Source organism: Prionailurus bengalensis, chromosome B2, assembly GCF_016509475.1.
Source record: "Prionailurus bengalensis isolate Pbe53 chromosome B2, Fcat_Pben_1.1_paternal_pri, whole genome shotgun sequence".
NCBI lineage: Eukaryota > Metazoa > Chordata > Mammalia > Carnivora > Felidae > Prionailurus > Prionailurus bengalensis.
In genome coordinates this window covers 88,966,929-88,990,945 of record NC_057349.1, presented here as the reverse complement: position 1 = coordinate 88,990,945, position 24,017 = coordinate 88,966,929, and the positions used below count along the sequence as shown (strand labels likewise).

At 38.2% G+C, this 24,017-nt stretch overlaps 1 protein-coding gene across 2 annotated transcripts in view; it reads left to right on the top strand.

The window, feature by feature from the left end:
- FBXL4 (F-box and leucine rich repeat protein 4) overlaps window positions 1–24,017 on the top strand; it is an 83,801-nt gene that overhangs the window by 7,015 nt on the left and 52,769 nt on the right. For both annotated transcript variants that reach the window (XM_043591983.1, XM_043591984.1), the window contains exons 2-4: window positions 11,053–11,170; window positions 11,826–12,409; window positions 21,283–21,628. In XM_043591983.1, the coding sequence (XP_043447918.1) occupies window positions 11,898–12,409; window positions 21,283–21,628 (858 nt within the window). In that variant the 5' untranslated portion in view covers window positions 11,053–11,170; window positions 11,826–11,897. The remainder of the gene's footprint in view (window positions 1–11,052; window positions 11,171–11,825; window positions 12,410–21,282; window positions 21,629–24,017) is intronic.

Below are 24,017 nucleotides of genomic sequence, written 5' to 3'. Positions count from 1 at the left end.
CTGAATCAATGGTTCATTCCTTTTTATTACTAAGTAATATTTCATTGTATGGATAGTTGTTTAATCTTTCATCTGTTGAGGGATATCTTGGAGTGATTATGAATAAATATATAAACATTTGTATACACATTTTTGTCTGAAAATAGGTTTTATACACTTGAATAAATAAAGTAGGAGTGAGATTGTTAGATGTTTTGGTGAGGGTATGTTGAACTGTATTATAAACTGCCAAAGTGTTCCAAAGTGGCTATACCACTTTGCATTCCCACCGGCAATGTTTGCAGCATCCAATTTGGTATCATCTTAAAATTTCATTAATCTATAATTAACTGTTCCCAGGTTTAAGTTATTAAATACTATCTGTCCCAGGGTTTACCTTTTTGAAATTATGCTTGACATTGCTCTTAAGTAAAATGTTTGCTAGGATACACAAAAATATGCAATAAAAGAAGAAAATGATAAATTGGACTTAATAAAAAATGGAAAACTTTTCTCTTTAAAAGATATTATCAAATAGATGAAAAGCCAGGCACAGACTGGGAGAAAGTGTTTGCAAAACATATCTGATAAAAAAACTTGTATCTAGAATGTATAAAGAACTCTTACAACTCAATAATGTGAAACCAAGAAAACCTGATTTTAAAAATGGACAAATTAGACATCTCACTAAAGAAGATACAAATGGCAAATAAAGATATAAAAAAATGTTCCACGTCATTAAAACAAGATATTTCCACCCACCCACTGGAATGGCTACAGACTGACAGCATTAACTACTGATGAAGGTGTGGAACAACTAGAATTGTCACACACTGCTGGTGGAAATGTAAACTGCTGCAGCCATTTTAGAAACATTTTGGCACAACAAAACGAAATGTTTATCAGCAGGTGACAGGATATGTCCACATAATGGGTATGATTCAGCAATAAAAGGGAACAAACTGCTGATACACATAATAACAGGGATAAATCTTAAAGATAGGCTGTGCAAGATAAACTAAACAGAATACAGATATATTATTTCACTTATGTAATTCTAGAATAAAGGACAATCTGACTTACAGTGATAGGAAGCAGATTATTTTTTATCTGGTGCAGGAAGTGGATGGGATGGGACACCTGAGTGGTTCACTCAGTTAAGCATCCGACTCTTGATTTTGGCTCAGCTCATGATCTCGCAGTTTGTTAGTTCAAGCCCTGCATCGGGCTCTGTGCTGACAGTGCACAACCTGCTTGGGATTCTCTCTCCCTCTCTCTCTGCCCCTCTCCTACTTGTGTGCGTGTACATGTACTTGCACCCTCTCGCACTCTCTCTCAAAATAAATAAGTAAACTTAAAAAAAAAAAAAGGAAGTGGATGGATGATTGGAAGGGGGCACCAAGGAAACTTTTGTGCTGAATGGAAACATTCTATATTTCAGTTCTGGAAATGATTACATTGGTATGTGTCTTTGTCAAAACTCATTAAACTATACTCTGAGCCTGGGTGGCTCAGTTGGTTAAGCGTCCGACTTCGGCTCAGGTCATTTTCTCAAAGTTCGTGAGTTCGAGCCCTGCATTGGCCTCTGTGCTGACAGCTCAGAACCTGGAGCCTGCTTGGGATTCTGGGTCTCCGTCTGTCTCTGCCCCTTCCCCATTCGTGCTCTGTCTCTGTGTCTCTCTCTCTCCCTCTCTCAAAAATAAATAAACATTAAAAAAATTAAAAACAAAAACTATACACTTAAAGTGGAGTACTTTTTTTGGAATGTAAATTGCACACCAAAGTTAATTTAACAGTACTATACCATTTTAGTTAGTTGCTCTTTTTGCAAGAATGGCTAGAAGTGACATATCCATGATCCTGTAGTTGGATTTTGTTAGGGAGGCTAAGTATAAATGTAATATATTTCTGTTAGGTAAAATGCTCTTTGTTTTACTGTACAAAAATGTACAGTTAGTATTTGGCTAAAGTAAATTCAATATAATGTATGGTTTTAAGAGCTAGAAAGATTTTTTCTGGCTTCAGTGAGTCTATTAAAATTGCCCTTAACCAGATATTCCTAATATTTTAGACTTTAGTTAAATGTACATAGTGTATCTGCCAAAGGTTTAGGGTTATTTTCCCACTCAGATGGCTTATTCTTACCCATTATTAATAATGAAGAAAACGGTAAAATATGGATAGTATAGCATGGTGGTATCTGTACCTAAGGTACTTTATATATCGTATCTGTGTTTTTAGGAACATGTCCTTCCTTGTCACTTTTTTTTTTTAACTTTAACTCAGTTTATTGACACAGTAACACAGCACACTTGCCTCCCTGACACCCCCACTCCCCTCACCCAATCTAGAGCTTTCCCCCTTCCTCCCCTGTTAGAATGAGCTGTTCAGTGAAGACAGAGAAGGGCAGGCCACTTCTACACCCCCAGTCCCACCTTTAAGCCCTATGGGGCAGGGTCTCAGGCACTACTTAGAATCTGTTGAGAGAGAGGAGGGGCAGTCAGCACTATGCAGGGCCAGGCAGAGGCATCCAGCCCCTAAGAGCAGATTCCCACACAACCCCCAGGTTCCTCTTCCTCTCTGCTCTTTGTGACCCTAGGAAGGGGACATGTTGGGGCCTGGGCCTGCAGCTGGGAGCAAGAACTCCTGACTGATTTGCAAATTGGGAGTTTGGCTAATGTTTTAAGGCCTAGGGCCCTGGCACCCTAAGGAAAGCCCTGGTGGTGGGAGTGAACTTCAGTGCCCCTGTTTAAAATGTATTGATAACATTAAACAGATTAAGCTGGCTGCCAGAATAACCCTAAACTGTAAAGAAGGAGGGGATCAGACCTGGTTTCTCCAGGCCAGACACAAAACTTTTGTTTTGTTTCCTTTTTTTTTTTTTTTAAACAAAACAAAACAAAACATTGACTCCTTAATTCCTTTCTCTTGCTACTAAAGAATGGTCATGAAGTATTTCATAAATTGAGATTTGGTTGTTAAAGTATAGGAAAGAAAGAGAGAGAAAACATTCTGCAAAACTAACCATGATCAGTTTCTAGTTTAAATTGATTCTAAATCTTATCCCTTGTTTTCTGACAAGTTTATTTATAATTTGACTTCCTCTGTACTTCTTGCTTAGTCCTCACCGATCATTCATCACCTCAGCAGAAGTTTTGAAATGTTACTTTTTGTAGTTTTGAGTGCTACTTTGATTCCCAGAAGAGAAAGAAGTACTGTTTGTCTTTGGTTTTCAGGATTTTTCCTGCACCTTTAGATTTTTCTTTCTCAGTGGTTCCCCTGCCTTCTTTTGCTCTAGATTTTCAAGAATCTTTGAAGCTGGATAGGAGGCTCTATTTTCCCAGTCCCTACGCTTGGTTCAGTTAAGAACTCTACACATTTATTCTATATTGGGACCTTGTTGGATAAAAACTAATCAGAGTAAAAGTGTTTTAACTGGAGGAAGATTTACTTAGAGGAAGAGAGAGGCACATCAAGTAGTAATATTCCGTCTCCGGTAGTCTCCTTACTGACAGTGTTACATTATTTTAATATAGTACATTGTAATGTAAATAATTATGGTGAAGACAGAGGGCTGCTTTGCCTCGGTCTGTGCTCCTTCGTAGCTCATCTAATACCAGAACTGTATCAACTTGTCTTTTTACCCTTGCTCTTTTTTATTATTGCCTTTCTCAGCTTGTCTGTGTCCTCTTGCTCCTAGGTTATCACTTTTTCTAAGAATTTACTTTTCATTCATAGTTTTTCCAGTGCTTAATCATCCTCCAGTCTTTAACATAGATTTGGAGTGCTAAAAAAAAAAAAAAAAAAAAAAAATTCATTGTATTTGAGAAAATAGTTTCCTTTTACCTTTCCAATCATCTCTTTCATGAATCTTTCTTTAATTTCAATCAGTTTCTTTGTAGCCAAGGTCAAGTCTCTTTTATGGGTTCTGGGGCTGCTTTTGTACTAACAGAGGTTACTACTTTTTTACATTCTCTTTGAAAAGTAAAATTTCAATATGTATACTATTCCTTATTGGATGGCTTCAAAGAAGGTCCTACATTTGATTCTTACCTATTGTGTTTCGGTTTTTATTATCCATTTTTTCCCCTCTTTTGCTCTGTATCAAGGTATGGAGCTCCTTTTGCTTCATTTTTCCATCTACGTGTTCTTACCTTGAAGAGTCTCTGGCTTCATTTCTGTGTTTATTTTAATTCTGTCCAGCCATCTCCTCTGCCGGTCTTCAAAAAACAGAACAAGTGCTTCTTGAGCATATATTGGCATGTGCTAGGCCCTAACAGTGTAGTTACCATTCAGTGACATCTCAGAACTTGAGGAATTCATTGTCTGGGAGGGCAGAAAAAATGTCTCACCGTGTAAGAAATGACCCAGAAAATGTAAGAGCAGAGAAACAGTGAGTGAGCTGATGGACCCTAACAGATGAATAAGAGGGTGCCAAGTGGGGGAAGAACAGGGGCATTCCAGAGCAGCCCAGCCTCAGTGGAAGACTTGAAGACGCTGAGGTGTGCAAGCCCAGGTGTGGTGAGGGCCAGGCGGATGTTCTACGGCAAGAGTGGTGAGTGTGTAGAAGTGGAAGGGAGGGGGAGAAGACTGGTGCCCAGGTAGGGGGAGCATTCTGGAGTATTTTATCAGAAAGTCAGCCTTCGTTCAGTGGTACCTCTGTATATTTGAGGATGAAGAGGAAGAAGCCCCGGGGAGAAGTGCTCCAACAAGAGGAGGAGATATAAGAGCATGTGATGGCAGAGAAGCCTGGAGGGGGCAGGCCAGGAAAGAGGGCTGCTTCGGAGGGGCAGCTGCTGCCCTGAATTCAAATCTGATTCCATCCACTCTTCTTGACCCATATGTTCCTGCATGCGCCGGTGTCTTGATTGCAAGACACCTCTCCTCAAAAGCGTGTCTCTTGGTCCATTTCAGCAGGATTCAGAAATGATACCATTTCACGTTTGGCCTTTCTTCTTGATACCTTACCACATTATGCACTCTTACATTTTGGTATGATGCTGCGGAGCGGCCCCGACCCTCGTTTTCCCCCAGCTCTTCTCGGGCACGTCTCCGCGGGCAGCTCTGCGGAGGTACCGTGATGGGGATTGCCTTCAGTGTCTGGCCGTGCCTTGTTGCCCGTCCTCTTTCCTTTTCCCGGATCTTTTCACTTGACGCGGAGAATCCTCCTTGAGTTTTCAACTTGTCTCTAGCTTCTTGCCTCCCACTGTGAACCTAGCCTTGGCGTGGTCCTGGCTGCGGTTCCTTCTGATTGCCTCCTTTTGTTTATTGTATGAAAAGCCCTTTCCATCCCTCCTCTTCCCCGTGCCGGAGCTCTAGCCGCCTTCTCTGCAGCGCCTGCCATCCTGCTTCTCTCCGCCTCATCGACTCCCCATCTCACTTCAAATCTCAGTAGAAAACATATGTTCTCCCTTGTCTACACCTCTTAATTTCTCTTCTCCACTGTTACTGCTTTCTCTGCAATTGTATTGTTTAACTTTGTTAAGCATTTTAGAATATGAAAGATGTAGTTGAAAATAAAGTTGTAGTATAATAAAATCATGTCGTGTAAAGCACGTTGTTTCCCAAGGAGTATGAGAGTCTCAGGATAGACGTTCAAATGGCTGTCGTTCTGTATTCCTTGATTGTGCTAGTAGAAAAGTTCCATGTGTTGTGGAGAATTTCTCACCTCCTAGCCATTGTTGGCGAGTAATTGGATTAAATGACTAACAAGATAACAATCACCCTATTTCTAATTCTGACTTGTTAAGTGGAAAATAATATTTGTATATGTTGTAAGAGTTTTCACAATTAAAGGTGCATTTTGAATGAACCAGAAAAGAAAATGCCTCTCAAAAGGTATATTTTGTAATCATCCTTTTGGACCAGTTTAGTGTAACAGACTAATATTTATTTATTTGAACCAGGTGGGAAAAGTCATTTTGCCTTTGAATCCCATTCTCCCCATAAAATAGAATTATTGTATCTTTTACATTTGGTTCATTGCCCATTGGGATATTCATTGGTTATCACAAATTGCCTCCATGCCTTGGCTAAAGTCCAGACAGTACGTAGACGATTTGGACTTAAGCATTGGCCATTGCCGCCCACATGAGTCCTGAGACTATGGCTCCAATCCCCTTTTCAGCTTCATTTGCCAGGGAAAAGTAGAGTGAGCTAGCCTTTCTTCTCCATATGTTCTTCCCCAGCCGCCCCAAACATTTTGATGTGTTATCTGAGTGATTGGAAAGGAGTTTAGAATCAATGAAGGGTGTTAACAATGGGTTTGCACATTTCCTTTTTTATTTCTATGCCTTGTTTATTTTCAAAAAGCAGGTTTTAACTTTATTACATTTTTCTGAATAGTACTGCTGGAAAAGAATAAATATATTTGCTTTTTCTGTGTACTATACACTGCTTTTCCTTCTTTCAAAAATTTCTTTTGTCATTTTTAGCTTTATCTTAAAAAATAACAATTATTGTTATTCGTGGTTGGAAAAAATAAAGCATCCATTTACATTTCTCTTGTACTCTGCAGAAGTTTGAATACATAATACATATATTTACAGTTTATAACTCACTTTTACATATGTTGCTTCAATGTAAAATTTTACTGCAACACAGCTTTAAAATGATATTGCTCATATGGCACTCTTGCTGCTTTTGATATTATCCCATATTCTGTAGTAGTAAAAGCTAGCTGGGAAACAGAAAGTTTGTGGCTTAGTATGTCAAATAGAATTTGGCTATCCCAATTTGTCTCCATCTTTTTGCCCAGAATGATTGTGAAAGTTCACATGAATGATGATATCTTATTTTGCAGATGTATCTTTGGTTTTATGAAATTTTTACTTTCCGATAAATGCAGTCTTATAAAGAAAGTGAAAGAAGCTTATTCGAAGCAGTTTACAGACTGTGGAGTGAGAAGTGATGTCCAAAGATTATAAAGCCAGACCCATCCATCCACCTTGCAGGTGGCCTACCTGTCACGCTCATGAAGATTTCCAGGAATAAAACTTGCAGTCTTCCAGTAGTCTGTCACTTGAGTTGGATACTTATAAATTGTTCTTTATTTCCTAAATTTCATTTTGCAGTTTATTTTATTCTTTTTCTTTTAAGAGACAGAAGGACCAAATAAATTCTTTGGGAAATTACCCCTGTTGATTTACCTGGGAGCCTATTTTGGAATGAAGTGTATATGATCAAAGAGCTGTATCATTTTAAATTTTGGCATTAAATATTTGAGATTTGTGCATTTGTAAATTTTTTCTTTGCAACAGATTTATACTTGTAGGTGAAATATTTGAATAAAGAAGTGCGTACTAGATAATTATTTTTTCCCACACTGATAACATGACCTATACTTTAGCACTTGGTGTTACATTTTCTGAGGTGAATCCAAATTGTCGATTCCTGGTACATCAACTCTAGGAACATGTGCTGCAGACCCACCTTATTTATTTTAATACGTGTTTTGTTACTCTTCAGAAATTGTCTTGTTCAGATTGTTCTATTATTTCTTGTTCTTGGAGTGCAAGTTCCTTCACTTAGTGAGTCTGCCTACTGACTGTCCTTCATCGTGGTTCATTTTCTCTTGTAGTCTGTGAGTTTTTACTGTGCCATATCTTTTGTAAGGGTTTAGTCTGTCCTGTGTCGTGGAATCATCCCCGCAGAGAGGTTTCCCATCTACCCCTATCAGCTTCTAAAGTTTTACCAGCTCAGGACTACTTTTTTGGGGGGTTTTTTGGGGGCTTAGGGATGGGGTAGCGTGAATTTAGGCCCATGCTTTTTGGCTTAGGGATGAAGGTAGTGTGAATTTAGGCCCATGCTCTTTATGAGGCATGATATATGCCTAATAGGGTCTGATTTCCCTCTAGCAACTTTTCTCCATTGCCTAAATTGGTGTCCTATCTTCTTAGGCTTCTTGGCCATTGAGCTAAGTTTTTATATACCTGGTTTCACAGATAGGATGATCTTTCCTAATGTTTGGCTTTATGAAGGAAGATCTTCCAGAGGTCACCTCTGGCTTGAAATAACCTTTCTGCATGGGTGTTAGAAGGTCCCCTAATAACCATTAAGGCCTGTAACTGGTTCCGAGAGTTGTATTAGCTTCAGCTCCTGCTCTGTGCTGTTTGTTTCTCACAGCTGTGGATTTTCCTCACTTGTTTCAAGCTCAGTTCTTTCATTACTGTTTTACTGGTTATATTTCAGTGTGTTTGCATCTGGCTGGGATTAAGAGGCACAAGAATGCTGTTATATAATTTTAAAGTATTTTAGACTTTTATAGTGTTTTTTTTGTTTGCCCATCACCTTTCTGTAAACATGACAATATTTTGTACCTACCATGTTCTTCGTACTTTGAGAAATGAAGATCTTTGGCTGGATTCCCTCCTTCAAGAAACTTAGTTTTAGTGTAAACCCTTGTGGAGCTAAGGTATATATCTGATACCAAGGTGGTGTCAGAGACTAAACATAGTGAGTAAAGTGGCTGGAAAAGGAATGATAGAGGCAGACAGACCTAGAGTAATACAGTGTTTAGAGGTTGACTGAATTTACTGGGTTAGACAAATAGATGTGGGTCTAGCTTGAGGAGAACCTTGGAAGGTCAAACTAAAGAACTTAGACTATGTCTTATAGGTAAGAAAAAAATTATTGAAGGCTTTTGAGTGGCAGGGACATTTAAGGTATTAGTCTTAGTGTTAAAGTTTTGAAAGGCTCACCCATCACTCTACTGAAGAAAAGTTATATTTTCTTAGGAGAAGTTAAACTTCTGTTAAACTTCTAAACCTTAGGCACAGGCATGAGTATATCTGAATTCCTTGTTTGTGTACACCAGAGGTACCTACTCAACATGGACAGAGGTTAAGCCTGTGTTACAAACTAATGAAGTTGGCTGGGAATAATGGCAGCTGCCTGGAGAGTATAGAGCTCTTCTAACAGGGGGCCCTCTTGATTTTTTAAGGGTTGCAACCTAGTCAGACTTTTAAAAAGTACTATTTGAGTATGGTATTGGCACAAATATAGACATATAGATCAATGGAAACAGAAAAGAGATCCCAGAATAGACAGCCCATGCTTATATGATCAATTAATCTGTGACAAAAGAGACAAGACTCTACAATGGGGAGTAAACAGTCTCTTCAATAAATGCTGCTGGGAAAACTGGACATCTACATGTAAAGGAATGAAACTGGACCACTTTCTAACAGCATACACAAAATGGATTGAAGACCTAAATGTGAGACCTGAAACCATAAAAATCCTAGAAGTGAACCTAGATAGTAGTTTCTTTGACATTGGTTAGAGCAACATTTTTCTACATGTGTCTCCAAAAGCAAAAATAAACCATTGGAGCTACATCAAAATAAAAAGCTTTTGCACAGCAAAGGAAATAGTCGACAAGACAAAAAGGCATCCTACTGAATGGAAGAAAATATTTCAAATCATATATCCAGTAAGGGGTTAATATCCGAAATATATAAAGAACTCATGCAACTCAATACCAAAACAAACAAACAAACAAACAAACAAAAAAACAAACCAAAAAAACAGTCTGATTAAAAAATGGGCAGAGGACCTGAATAGTCATTTTTTCAAAGAAGACATACAGATGGCCAACAGACACATGAAAAGATGCTCAGCATCACTAATCATGAGGGAAATGCAAATCAAAACCACAATGAGATACCGCCTTACACCTGTCAGAATGGCTAAAATCAAAAAGACAAGAAATAACAAGTGTTGGTGAGGATAGGAGAAAAAGGAACCCTCATGCACTGTTGGTGGGAATCTAATTGGTATAGCCGCTGTGGAAAACAGTATGGAGTTTCCTCATAAAATAAAAAATAGAAATACTGTATGATCCAATAATTCTACTACTGGCTATTTACCTAATGAAAATAGAAACACTAACACAAAAAGATACATTCACCTCTATGTTCTTTGCAGCATTATTTATAATAGCCAATATATGGAAGCAACTTAAGTGTCCATTGATAGATGAATAGATAAAGAAGATGTGGTGTGTGTGTGTGTGTGTGTGTGTATGCACACACACACAGGAATATTATATGGCCATAAAAAAGGATGAGATCTTGTCATATGTGACAACACGGATGGACCTAGATGGTATTACACTAATTGAAATAAGTGAGACAGAGAAAGACAAATACCATGTGACTTCACTTATATGTGGAACCTAAAAACACAAATGAATAAACAGAATCAGACCTATAAATACAGAGAACACTATAAGTTGTCAGAGGGAAGGGTGTTGATGGATGGGCTAAATAGGTGAAGGGGAGTGGGAGATACAGGCTTGCAGTTATGGTATGAATAAGTGATGGGAATAAAAGGCACAGCATAGGGAATATAGTCAGTGATATTGTTATAGCATTATATGGTGACAGATGGTAGCTACACTTGGGGTGAGCACAGTATAAGTGTATATAGTATAGTGTAGAGATGCTGAATCACTATGTTTTACATATGAGCCTAATGTAACATTGTGTATCAATTATAATCAGAATTTTTAAAAAACAAAAATAAACAATGAGATAAAAAGTACTGTTTGGTCCCCATAACACATGTCTGCCCACATACTTTGACCCGTAAGCTATAGGTTTGTAGCGTTTATATAGAAAGGGGTCATTATATTTTTACTACATTCTGTCATGAAATTTTGTTTTTTCATTAAAATTTTTTTTAATGTTGATTTATTTTTGAGAGGCAGAGCATGAGCAGGGAAGACTAGAGAGAGGGAAACCAAGAATTCGAAGCAGGCTCCAGGCTCTGAACTGTCAGCACAGAGCCTGTCTTGGGGCTCAAACCCATGAACCACAAGATCATGACCTGAACCGAAGTCGGACACCTAACCGACTGAGCCACCCAGGTGCTCTTGTCATGAAATTTTAAATAAATTATTCAGAATTGTCCACAAGATTCAGAAACATGTAACCTGTTCAGTTAGAAAGTTCTATATCAAATAAATAGCTGTTTATGTTTATCTGTCTAAAAGATGATCTATAATCTTTTTGGGTTATTTGACTTCCTAAATTGGAAATAAAAGTATCTTCTAAAACTCTTATCTTATAGGTAAAAGAATGTGACGTTTCAACATTTGAACCTGAAATCAGCATGCAATTTTCAAGGCACATGGATGAATGCCAACTTTTACATTTCCTGTGTGTATCCTGTGACCATTCTCTCTGGGGTGAGTGATTTCTAAGAGTATCTGGCAGCTAACCAGATGCCAGCCAGCCATGGACTGCCCTAACAAATACTGCTAAGAGTTATAAATTAAACACTGTCTGGTGATCTGTGATGTGTAAGGCAGTTAATTTAGTTGGTCTGGATTAACTGTCAGCTCCAGAAAACTATATTCCCATAATGTGAAATCTGTACTTAGCATGTTTGGAGGTTAAGTAATAATTAACAATAGGGAATCATTTGTTAAAATGTAAAATTAAAAAATGCCTTAAGGTTCTTTCAGATTCACAGCAGTGTTTTAGTGGTTCACCATATATTTTAAATAATTTTAATTTTAAAAGTTCAAGGATTTTAGTATTTTTTGAAAGATAGAACTTTGTATGAAATGGAGTTTTTTGGATCATATATACCTTCCATTGCCTTATAATATCAGTTTTGCTTCCCACATAGCATAGAATTATATACATTTTCAATATTTAGGTTTCTTAAAAATATATTTGATAAGTTATGCCAGAGATTTCACATTTACAGTGAGTTTGCTTTTTCAGTTTCATTCTGGGAAATTATATTGGGGGGAAAACCTAATTATTAACCTTATCCATGCATTTTTCTGCTTATTTAAATTATTTTACTTTACCAAGCCATTCATTTTTTTTTAGAACATCCTTCAAAGAGTTCATGCGTCTTACTGAGGACACCTGACCTTTTGAAGCTTCATAATTCACACCTAGATGTCACCAGTCTTTCCCATGTTAACCGTTCTGACTATGTTTTATTATATATGCCTTCGGCGCCGAGCCAGGACAGCTACAAGAGGAGAAATGATGAACAGCCATAGAGCTATAGAATCAAACAGCCGGACTTCCCCTCTCCACGCAGAGGTGGTCCAGTATGCCAAAGAAGTAGTGGATTTCAGTTCCCATTATGGAAGTGAGAACAGTATGTCCTATACCATGTGGAATTTGGCAGGTGTACCAAATGTATTTCCAAGTTCTGGTGACTTCACTCAGACAGCCGTATTTCGAACTTACGGAACATGGTGGGATCAGTGTCCTAGTGCTTCCTTGCCATTCAAGAGGACGCCACCTAATTTTCAAAGCCAAGACTATGTGGAACTTACTTTTGAACAACAGGTGTATCCTACAGCCGTTCATGTTCTGGAAACCTATCATCCTGGAGCAGTCATTAGAATTCTGGCTTGTTCTGCAAATCCCTATTCCCCAATTCCACCGGCTGAAGTAAGGTAAGACTCAGTTTTTAATGACCAGATTTTATGGCTGGAAGGTTTAGGATGTTTTAATATTGGAGGTCGTTTTTTATTCTCAACTAATTTAGACAAATTGGCTTAAAAAAATTTTTTTAATGTTTATTTATTTTTGAGAGAGAGAGAGAGAGAGAGAGAGAGAGCTTGAGAGGGGAAGGGCCAGAGAGAGAGGGAGACACAGAATCTGAAGCAGGTTCCAGGCTCCGAGCTGTCAGCACAAAGCCCGATGCGGGGCTCGAACTCACGAACCACGAGATCATGACCTGAGCCGAAATCTGACGCTTAACAGACTGAGCCACCCAGGAGCCCCTAAACAAATTGGATTTTTAAAATTTTCCTTAGTTTTCTAATAGGGAAAGAAAGATCACACATTTTAAGATATGATGAATTCTTTATACCTATAACACCTTACACTATAGCATTCGTATGTCATGAGATTTATGTGTCAATTTACTATAAACAAAAAAAGCATGATTTGAACTAATTGGGATGTGGGCCAATCTGAGAAGTTAGTAGGATATATGACCTGTAACATATTTAAGAAAAGTATCATATGATTGCTTTTACATACAGTGAGTAACTCAAAGTAGGCCTATAGAGTAATACTTAAGGTGGGGTATTTGGGGGATTAGCTTTAATATTAGGGGGATGTTTTTGTAACAAGCATATTCATTAAAAACATGTTGCTTTAAGAAATTCATGCATTCTTTCTAAAAGCCTATTTATATCAATTTGCATACCAGTGCCTCTCTTTTGTAGTTCAGCCTCCTGTGTTCTAAAAATATAATTATTTGGGGCGCCTGGGTGGCTCAGTCTGTTAAGCATCTGACTTCAGCTCAGGTCATGATCTCATGGATCATGAGTTCCAGCCCTGCATCAGGCTCTGCGCTGATAGCAGGGAGCCTGGAGCCTGGTTCGGATTCGGTGTCTTCCTCTGTCTCTCTTCTCTTCCTCAGCTCGCACTCTCTCTCTCTCTCTCCCCTCTCTCTTACTCTCTCAAAAATAAACATTAAAAAATTTTTTAAATAAAAAAATAAAATAAAAATATAATTATTTGACTAGGTAATATATTCGTATGGTTCAAGAATCTAAAAAGTACATAATGCAGTCTTGCATATATCCTGTTCTCCACGTGCCTAAGACCCATCCCTCCTCAAAGAAACCACTTTTATCCACTTACTTTTTTCCAGAGTTTATGTGGATATAAGCAAAAACAAATATTTTACTTTCTTTACACACAAAATAAACATACTATTCACATTGTCCTACACCATGTTTCATTTAATACTACATATTGTGTCTTTTCATGTAAGTACGAAGAGAGAGAGGTTCCTTATTCTTTTCTATAGTTGCAATGCACAGTGTATATGTATCCCAACTTATTAACCAAACGCCTATTGATGGGAACTTAATTTTTCCATGCTTTTGCTATTTTGAGAATTAATGCAATGAATAACCTTGTCATGAATCACCTCACGTGTGCAAGTATGTCTGTGGGTTAAGTTCCCAAAAGAATTGCTGAGCCAAAGGTCTGTGTATTTGTAATTTTGATATATAGTGGCAAAATCTCTTCAAAGAGTCTGTTTATTTATATTCGTATTAGCAGTGTAGGTGCATACATGTTTGGCCAAAGCCTCACCTACAGAGTATGTTAATTTTAATATTTTTGCTAGTTTGGTAGGTGAAAATGTTATATAAACCTTAAGTTGGAATACTTTTATTATCTTCAAGCTTGAATATGTTTTCATGTTTAAAAGCCATTTAAGTTTCCTTCTCCTTGAACCGTCTGATCATCTTATTTGCTCATTTTTCTATTACTTGTTATCAGTTTTAAGATCTTTATATCACTATTAATTTGTTCATTAAACATTTGTGTGTGTCTACCATATGCTAAGCATTGTTTTGGGCATCGGGGATACATCAGTGAACAATGAACAAAATAGACAAAAAGCCCTGCCCTTTTGAGTGTATTCTAACTCCAGAGCAGTTTGTGGGCACCTGTTAAACAGTAAGACTCTAGCTGCCAGTGGAGGAGGAGTGGGGACAAGGATCAGTTACCACCTGCCACATTGCTTCCTTGAAGACCCTTGTCCCCTCAACTCTAAGGGAGTACCTCCCCAGTGTCAGGAAATAAATACAGCTCGAGCTGGAAACTGCTAGAATAATCTCTATTTGTTCTTTTCAGAATGACCTCGAAAATTCATTGTGAATAATACTGATGAATCTATTGTTTTTTTTAAACACAAAACCAGCATCGTTTAATATACAGGTTTGATTTTTTTTCCCCCTGAGGGAGAAGTCCTTTGGGAAGGATCCTTTCTTACATGAGAATTGTTTAATTGGACTCTATCATTCTTTGTCTTTTTCCTACAAAGTTATCCCCTTTTTTCCTAAAAAGCTAAACAAATTTGGGAATGAGATCTATGAAACATGCAGTATCTTTAATCTAAAACATAATGTCTGCATAACTGATTTTGAGTGTAAATCATGCTCTTGGATTCCTAGCTGAGAGTTGGAGTGTGTGGTTGAGATTAAAGTGACGACTTTATTTATAGATATATCTCTAATTTGTTTAACTGAATTTTATCTTTATTCCACAGACAATACCCTTACATTTTAAGAGAAAAATAATTTAGCCAATATATATTATTGCAGAATAAGAAAGGACCTTTAAAATTTTACTGATTATGAAATCAATAGGTGTTTCATTGTTTAAAAAAACTTGTTATAAAATATCAAGAAAGAAAACATACAGGAAACAAGACGTCCACAATTCTCCCCAGACTCAGTAACTGTTAACATTTTGGTGAATTTCTTTAAACAGTCAGAAACATTGAACACCTTCTCTGCCAGTTCGCTGCTGGGAACAAAACAAAGAACCAGACAAACATGGCTCTTGTTCTTTGAGTTGTTGTAGGTCAGTCTGCAAGAAGGCCATAAGATCACAGGGAGCGTGTGTTGGTGGTGGGAAGACCTAATCTGTGGGGCTCAGAGAAGTCTTCCCTGAGGAAGTAACTTAACTGAGAGCCGAAGGTTGAGTGAGGCTTTAGTTTGGATGGGAGAGGTACAGAGAGAACCACACATGCAAAGGCGAAATCATGACATGAGATCTGGGTGTTTGAAGAACTTTCTGAAAAAGGTTCGAGTGCGGAGAATAAGCTAGTGAGAGGCCACAAGCGTGTAAGTGCCATTCTTAAGATCTAGCCTAGTGGTTTCCACACTTTGGGAATCGCAGGGCTCTTGGATCCAGTTTTCCAGAAGCAGACCTTGAAGACTGCTGTTATGCAAATGATTTGCTCTGGAAGTGCTCCTGGAGAAGCCAGGAGAGCTAGGGAGAGGAAGAAGTCAGGCAAGGAGGTGCTTTCACGTGAAGTCCCAGTCTGCCTGGAGGAAAAGTTATTAGGGAGGTGGGCTCTTATACTCCCCGCACCTGTCTTGGGCTGTGGCCAGGGGAGTGGGAAGGGGAATGGAAGTCTCTTAGGCACATGCTACCCTCTGGATGGAGAGACCGTACTTTGAAGAAGGCTGCAGGTGGAGGCCCTTAGGAGCAAAGCAAGGAGATGTGGAAGGTGGGCACACAGAACTGACCAGGAGGTCTAAGTGGAATACAGGGAGAGAAAGCTGGCGGTCTTAAACTAGTAAACATAATAAAAATGATAATAAAAACTGATACAGGTTGTCACATTATTTACTTTGCTAAGTAAGTACGCGTTAAAAACACAAACAAATGGAATACATCATTTGTCATCACCATCATGTCATAAAAGAAACCTCAGTTTATACTGAGAAGTTAGCATGATCAGAATCTTAAAGAATGGTTGGCATTTTACATGTATATTTGTGCATATTTTTTAAATATGAAATTTATTGTCAAATTGGTTTCCATACAACACCCAGTGCTCATCCCAACAGGTACCCTTAATGACCACCACCCACTTTCCCCTCCCTCCCACCCCCCATGAACCCTCAGTTTATTCTCTGTTTTTAAGAGTCGCTTATGGTTTGCCTCTTTCCCTGTCTAACTTTTTACCAATACATTCCTTATTTTTCACATTTATTCATGGAAATCTCCATCACGCACTGTAATTTGGGAACCGCTGGACTCTACTACCTAATATTTTATTTGAGTACGTGGTTTTATGCCTATCTTAAGAGTTAGCAAACAAGGGAGTGTGTTGGAGTCGTTCAGGAATTTGTTTGCAGGAAATGGACTTGTAGTCCCGGAACATTCAAAATTCAAAAGCAGTCTTTCCCCATTTCGTCTGGTTGATTTCTTTGTTCAGTGAATGAAGTAGATAAGTTACAGGTAGTTCTGTAAGATCTCAGAGTCTTCTGACTTCTTGCCTACTGCCCTATTAAGAAAAAAGAAAATAGGTACTACATGGTGTCCTGGTCCTGGGGATAAGATCTTACTGGATGCTTGTGTAAGAGTCAGAAAAAGGTTAGTACAGGGTTACACATTGGAAGAGAGAGACAGAAAAAGAGGAGAAAGAAAATGACAAATTGAGGTCCTGTTAAAGAAACTGACTGGAATAAAGTTATTTGGGGATAAAATTTAGTGGTGTGGATTTTTTTTTTTTGAGCGTTAAAAGAAAGCATTTAATTACATAATACTGACGTTAAGAAAGGAGAGGAAAAGAAAGTGGCTGTCACATAGAGAATTTGCTGCCAAAGGAAGTTGCTTAAGTAATGGTTTCCCAAATTGGTCATAGTCTAGTCCTGATTTTGTAGGCCAAGAGCATGATTTTGTCATGGAAGTCGCCAGGCCCTAAAGTGGTTGGTTCTTCAACGTTTATTTATTTTTGGGACAGAGAGAGACCGAGCGTGAACGGGGGAGGGGCAGAGAGAGAGGGAGACACAGAATCGGAAACAGGCTCCAGGCTCTGAGCCATCAGCCCAGAGCCTGACGCGGGGCTTGAACTCAGGGACCGCGAGATCGTGACCTGGCTGAAGTCGGACGCTTAACCGACTGCGCCACCCAGGCGCCCCTAAAGTGGTTGGTTCTTAAAGCAGATGCTAGTTAGTTCCAATTAGAGATAGGCTGGGAGGCAGGGAATGAGTAGGTATACTATCGGAATCCTTTTCTTTCATTCTTGTTGGTTTTCCTCTTCTATCCATTTACTTTCAGCTGGTGAAATGGAGCAGTGTTGCCAAGAGAACTGTCTTTGTGCTGACTACTACATATGCTTACTAACCAGGAGAAATTTGGGTTATAGGAAAGCTTTTTGCATCTGTGTGCTTGACTTCCAACCTAAATATGTTGGAAAACTTGCTTTCTCTGGTTTCCATTGGTGAACATCTCACTCTCTCTTTTGGTTTACCTGTTGCTTCCTGGGAGCCTTGGAGGGCCTTTCTCAATGGGGAAACGAGATCAACAGCATAGAAGGAGTGGTTTGTTTCTTTGTTTCTAAGAACTGGACACATAGTAGGCGTTCAGTACCATCAACAGAAAGGGAAATGAGTGGGCTGGTGAAGTGAATGTTATTGGTTACCATCCCAGAATTAAGTGTTCTAAAGTGCAGCCAGAATGGGATTCAGAGCTGAATCCTGCATACGCGATAGTGTAGATTTAAAATACTTACTTAGGGCATTTAGAGTTGGTCAGACTTGTCTGGTAGATATATACAGTGTGTGAGCACGTATAGTAAACACTTAAATGTGTGGACTATGGAGCACAATTTAAAGCGGTTTAATCTTGTTAATGCTGTCCTAAGTCTAGAGGATTAAAGGAGTTGGGGCTATCACAGAATAGTGTGTGTGTGTGTGTGTGTGTGTGTGTACGTACACCCACACGTGTGCACATGTACATTTGTTTGTATTTGCTTGTTTTCATGGACTAGGTTTTAAGATTCTGGTTTTAGTTTTCCAGAATAAAATAATACTGGCATATTTTCTTGTTGGATAAAATAGATACCTTTCTCTTGCTAACTTTGAAATAATACATTCTAGTTCTATTAAGAAATTTTCAATAAAAATTCACTTTAATACACACACCTCAGGATCAATTTGATTGATCTCATAGTTAATGTTAACTTAATTCAGATGGCCACAGACCTATAAAATAATTTTTCTTTTCATAATTTTTTGTTACTTTTTAGGTTATCAAGACAAAAGTGAAATATAAATAACTAATTTAGATACTTGGAAGTTTTTATATTTAGACATATTTTTAAATATTTCTAAACACTGATAAGGTGATGATGATGTTCTCCTTTAAGTATACTGTCACATTTACAACTTAAGTTATATGTATAGGTAAATATATAATATTCATGCTATATAGAAAAGCGAAAGTGATGCTAAAATAGCATTAATCCTGATATACCACAAAAGTTAAGGAAGTCAATTTGAAGCATCATCTAGCCTTGTCCATTCTGCAGAGTAGGTAAGGAAGACTTTAGCAGATTAATACCTTATTAACATAGAATATTGCTGCTCTAGTCAATGCTTTTCTTTAAGCTTATATTTGTACATTTATAATGTAATTTACGTCATAGCGCAGTTCAAACTGCACATGAAGAGCATGTATTAGCTGTATTTATTGCAAAGGATCTGGCACAGATGATTTCTATGTCACATTTTCAGTGTTTCCTGTTAAGCTTCATAAAAACTCCTCATTGAAGCTAAATAATAAAACAGACTGGGTTTAAGATCACATGTGTTGTGAACCAGTACAGGCAGTTATTTCAAAGGGTCCTGACTGGTCCTTCTTTCCTAGACATGAGACATTTCTCTAACATCATCTGATGTCATTTTGCCATAGCAACAAAAGAATGAATAAAACCGTTTACCTCCTGATTCGTGGAAATATACTGTTCAAAATTAGGAATGCATTTTCCTACCAGCATGGTTTTAAATGATTCATACGTCAGTTCCTTTACATGCATTTATGTAAATACATAAGTTTATGTGAGATTGTTCAAATCAGAACTGTTAGGAACCCTCAAGAGTTTTGCGATTAATCTGTAGGGGTGCCCAGGTCTAGGCTGGCATTCCAAGTGTGCTTGACTGCCATGTCACAGGAAGAAGAAGATGCCCAGCCTGCCTGCTTTCCTTTCCTTCTTATATCCGCCACAACCTGCTCTACTCCTTAGAATAGAACTCTTCCCCAGTTTGTCAAGGTGGGTCATAGAGTCAGACCTGTCTCTCCACTCTTAACTCTCATGTTGTCTCCAGATACGGGACTCACAGGCTCTTTGTGTTTGATGAGTTTTATTTCTAATTTTCAGGAAAGAACCAGCAAAAGTAGCAACTATGAGGTGATTATAAAGCTTCTAGTAAGTGCGAAAGTTCCTACTCTAGTGGGTAGTGATCCGTTTACTATGATCCCTGTGAGCTTCTGCTGTGTGCTTTTATTCCCACAGGTAGAAATGATCATGCTTCCTTTCTCCATTCCCCGTATGCCCTTCTTGCTGCCATCTTGGCTTAAAGACCATGAGGGTACCTACATGTTGATGACTCACGCTTTTTTGTCTATTTCAGTTTCCTAAATGTCTTACCGTAATCAGTTTTTACTTAAATCTTAATAGGTCACTGGGCCAAGGAAATGAACTGGCAATATATTAGAGGAAAAAACCCCTCATATGATTAATAAATTTATGAAAATATTTTAAATATTGTTAGTAATCAGGGAATTATAAATTGTCATGTGGAGATATGGCTTATCATTAAATTAGAGATTGTTTTTAAAAATAAATAATACTTTCAGTAGCCATTCTTGTATACTATTAGCATAAGCTTCTTTGAAAGCAGTTTGTAGTATGTATTCAGATTTAAAAATATTCTTAGTCTTGACATAAAATCTGTATTTAAAAAATTCTGTAGCTAAAGTCAATAATTAGAAATGGAAAGATGTTTATTGAAGTATTTTTTTAATCTGTGTTTCTAATTGTTTTCTGATGTATTTGGAAAGAGTATTAGAGAAATGGTTACTTGTGACACATGTGGAAGAATATTACATATCTGATGATCCTAGGTTATGAAGAATCTGCATAATTTGGGAGATTAGTTTTATTAGGAGACTTCTATGAAGAGATGGAATCTGAGTTGGGCCTTGAAGAAGAGATGGGCAGATAATTGCAAACTGGGCATTTCTTTGTGGGGAGACAACATGAGCAAAGAGACAAAAGCAGAAATAAGTTTATTGTCTGGAAGGTAATGATTAATCTGGCTGGAAAGTAGAGTTCGTTTTGGAGGAGTAGAGAAGATATTATTTATCTGTTAGGTGTTAGGTACTTGCCAGATAGAGACCACACTCAGATGACTAAAAGAGGAGAACAATGAGAATTTAGAAGAAGAGCATAGAAAAAGGATGCTTTCATGAAAAATTTGACAAAACTTAATGACTCGATAAGAGAAAATCAAAGATAATGGAAGTGTTGAGTTTGTGTGACGCCAGTAACAGAAATGGAGAAGCTGGAAAAGGAGAGCTTGGGGTGACAAGATGATCATTTTGGTTTCCACTGTTGGTTTTAGGACATGTACACAACAGAGCTTAATTCCTCCTGTGTGCCTCATTCTGACTTCAGGTATCCTTTTCCTTTAAAACTGAGTGGTGTTCTTCATGTAACGCTAGCTCTTCCAGTTTCTGACTGACTGATATGGAATTTGCAAAAAAGTACTTTCTAGGACGTTAGGAAAATAATTCAAGTAGTACAAATATTTCAAGATCTGTGACATTTAGTTTATAAATTTGTTTACATCCGGGAAACAACACTTGTGTTTGATTCTGTTCACCTTATTTAATACCTTTGTGTGTCACACTATAACGTTTTGGGCGTGGGGCCATAACCTTAAGGTAACAGTAAATCTCATTCTAAAGTGTATTATAGGTAAGTTTCTTTCTTTGGCAGATGGGAGATTCTTTGGTCAGAGAGACCGACGAAGGTGAATGCTTCCCAGGCTCGCCAATTTAAACCTTGTATTAAGCAGATAAATTTTCCCACAAACCTTATACGGCTGGAAGTAAATAGTTCTCTTCTGGATTATTACACCGAATTAGATGCAGTCGTGTTACATGGTACGAAGGACAAGCCAGTGCTTTCTCTCAAGACTTCACTTATTGACATGAATGATCTAGAAGATGATGACTATGAAGAAAAGGACGGTTGTGGAATGGACAGTCTTAACAAAAAGTTTAGCAGTACTGCCCTCAGGGAAGGGCCAAATAATGGATATTTTGATAAACTGCCTTATGAGGTAAGCCAAAGATAATCAGTAGCAATATTGGACATAACACTATAATTTTTAAATGTTTAGGTATTAATACTTATTTTGCTAGATATTGGAGAAATAGAAACATTGGTATGGTGTACATAATCTCATGTATCATATACAGTCAACCTGTGAACAACACAGGTTTGGACTATGTGGGTACACTTAGATATAGGTTTTTTTTATAGTATAGTATGATACATGTGTTTTTCTCAGGATTTTCTTAATTTCTTTAGCTTACGTCACTTTAAGAATAGAGTACATACTATGTTTAACATACAGAATGTGTTGCTTGACTGTTTATGTTATCTGTAAGGCTTCAAGTCAACAGTAGGCTATTAGTAGTTGACTTTTGGGGAAGTCAGAAGTATATATGGATTTTCGACTGGTGGAGGGGAGGTTGACACTCTTAACCCTTGCTGTAGTTCAAGGGTCACCTGTATTTTGACTTTGAAAAAGCTGGACAAAATTGTGTTAAGTAATTTTACCGCTTTGTTTTGCATTAGAGTATTAATAATACCATGAGAAGGGTGCCTGTTCTCTTTGATAGTCCCCAGTTTCTCCAAGTCTCCTTTATGCTTCTATACCAATTCTCTTTTATATCCTTCTGGCTAGCTGAAATTTTTGGTCTAGGCAGGTGCAGAGTGCCTTTACTTAAAGTCTTGTTTTCAGTGTGTCTTTGCAGGCACCTTTCTGCAGTATGTTTAGCGTCCCTGGCCCCGAGGCATCATATGCCAGAAGCACACCCCCTGGTGGTGGGGGATCCTGCCAGGCATTTCTGTCCCCTGCTGACAAACTGCTGTGTGTGGCTAAAAATAATGTAACCAAAACTTTTTAAGAAAAATGGTGTTTTTTGTGTTTATTGTGTTTATAACGCAAATTTTAGCCAATTTAAACTGGCCGCCTTCCAAATTGGTGGGTATTTCAGCTTTCACTGTAGTAACACAAGTAGCTTAACTTGCATAGAACAGCAAGATAGTCTCTTGAAAGCCTAATGGTTACTACAACGCCTGTGCACCATTCTGCGGTTAAAATGCTGTCGTGTCCTGCGAAGTAGCTAGAGTTGCCATGTAAAGATGAAGCGAAAGATCCAAGGTAATTGAGTCAGTAAGCCACGAACAGGACCCCACCCAGGCTGTCTAGGTCAAGTCTTGTGTTACAGAAAGAAAGCTTCACGGATCGGACAAGACCTTCTGGCCCTTAATGGGAGGACTGGGGAAAGGTGAAGGAAGAGTTGAGCTGGGGAAAGAGAGGAGGTGTAGGGTGCTGACAGTGTTGTTTCCCAGGGCTTCAAGGAGCAGCTGTCCTCACAGCAGTGGGAACAGTTCATCAGGAAGAAACAAAAGCACTTATTTGATTCTCACCCATTTCCTGAAACGACAAAATAGAAACTTAAATTTGGCCAATACATTTGAACAGTGTTTGTTTGAATTTTATCCAGACCTGATAAAATGCTGACACGTAGCATTCAAATGAACACCTGAGGGGAACTTCCAGCAGAGGGAAGAGAATGTACAGAGGGGAGAGGAAGTATAACTTTGTAACCCGTTTGGGAACAAGATGGCTGCAGAGGATGAAATTGGATGGAGGCTTAGGACTGCCTCGGTGCCTGACTCCCCAGGACACCATTCGTGTAGATGACAGTGATTGGGACAGCCTAGCATTGGCAGTATGCGACCTGCATCACTGCTGCATCAGTTTACTTTTGATGAAAAATTAGAGCAGATCCAAGATTATACCTGTAATAATTTCACACTCACTTTCTTGTGTTGTCTTGTATTCATAATGCTTTTCTGAATGGGAGAGAATGGTGTGGAATAGCTAACATTCCAGGAATCATCCACAATATGGAGGCATTTTTGCACACTTCTTGGCCCACAATTAGAATAATTGCCCAGGTGTTTGGCCTTCGTGTAAATTTCGTCTTTCATATGTGTCATGGTATAAACAAGAGAGTGAACCTTTTCTGTGGTCATTAGGGAAGCATTGAAGGTTTTATATATTTTAAAAATGAGAATAACAAAATGAGATTTCTGTCTTAGATAACTGTGCTGGTAAATGAAGAATAGGGCAAGAGGAGGTCAGGGTGGGGAAGCAGGGACACCAGTTAGGAAACTACTGCTGTAATTTTGGCAAAAAATGATGAAGCCTGGATATTGGAAGATTTGGAAGGGAGATGAGTAGGAGAAATATTCCGGAGATCAGGAGGTAGGAATTGAAAGTAGTAAACGTTTATCTACAGATGAAGCAGAACATCAGAGACCCTTTTAGGTTTCTGGTTGAAATGACTAAGTGGATGGACATGCCATTAATCATAAAACAGTGGGTGAAGGTGGGAAGGATATACTGACTTTGAGGTGCCTGTGATTCATCA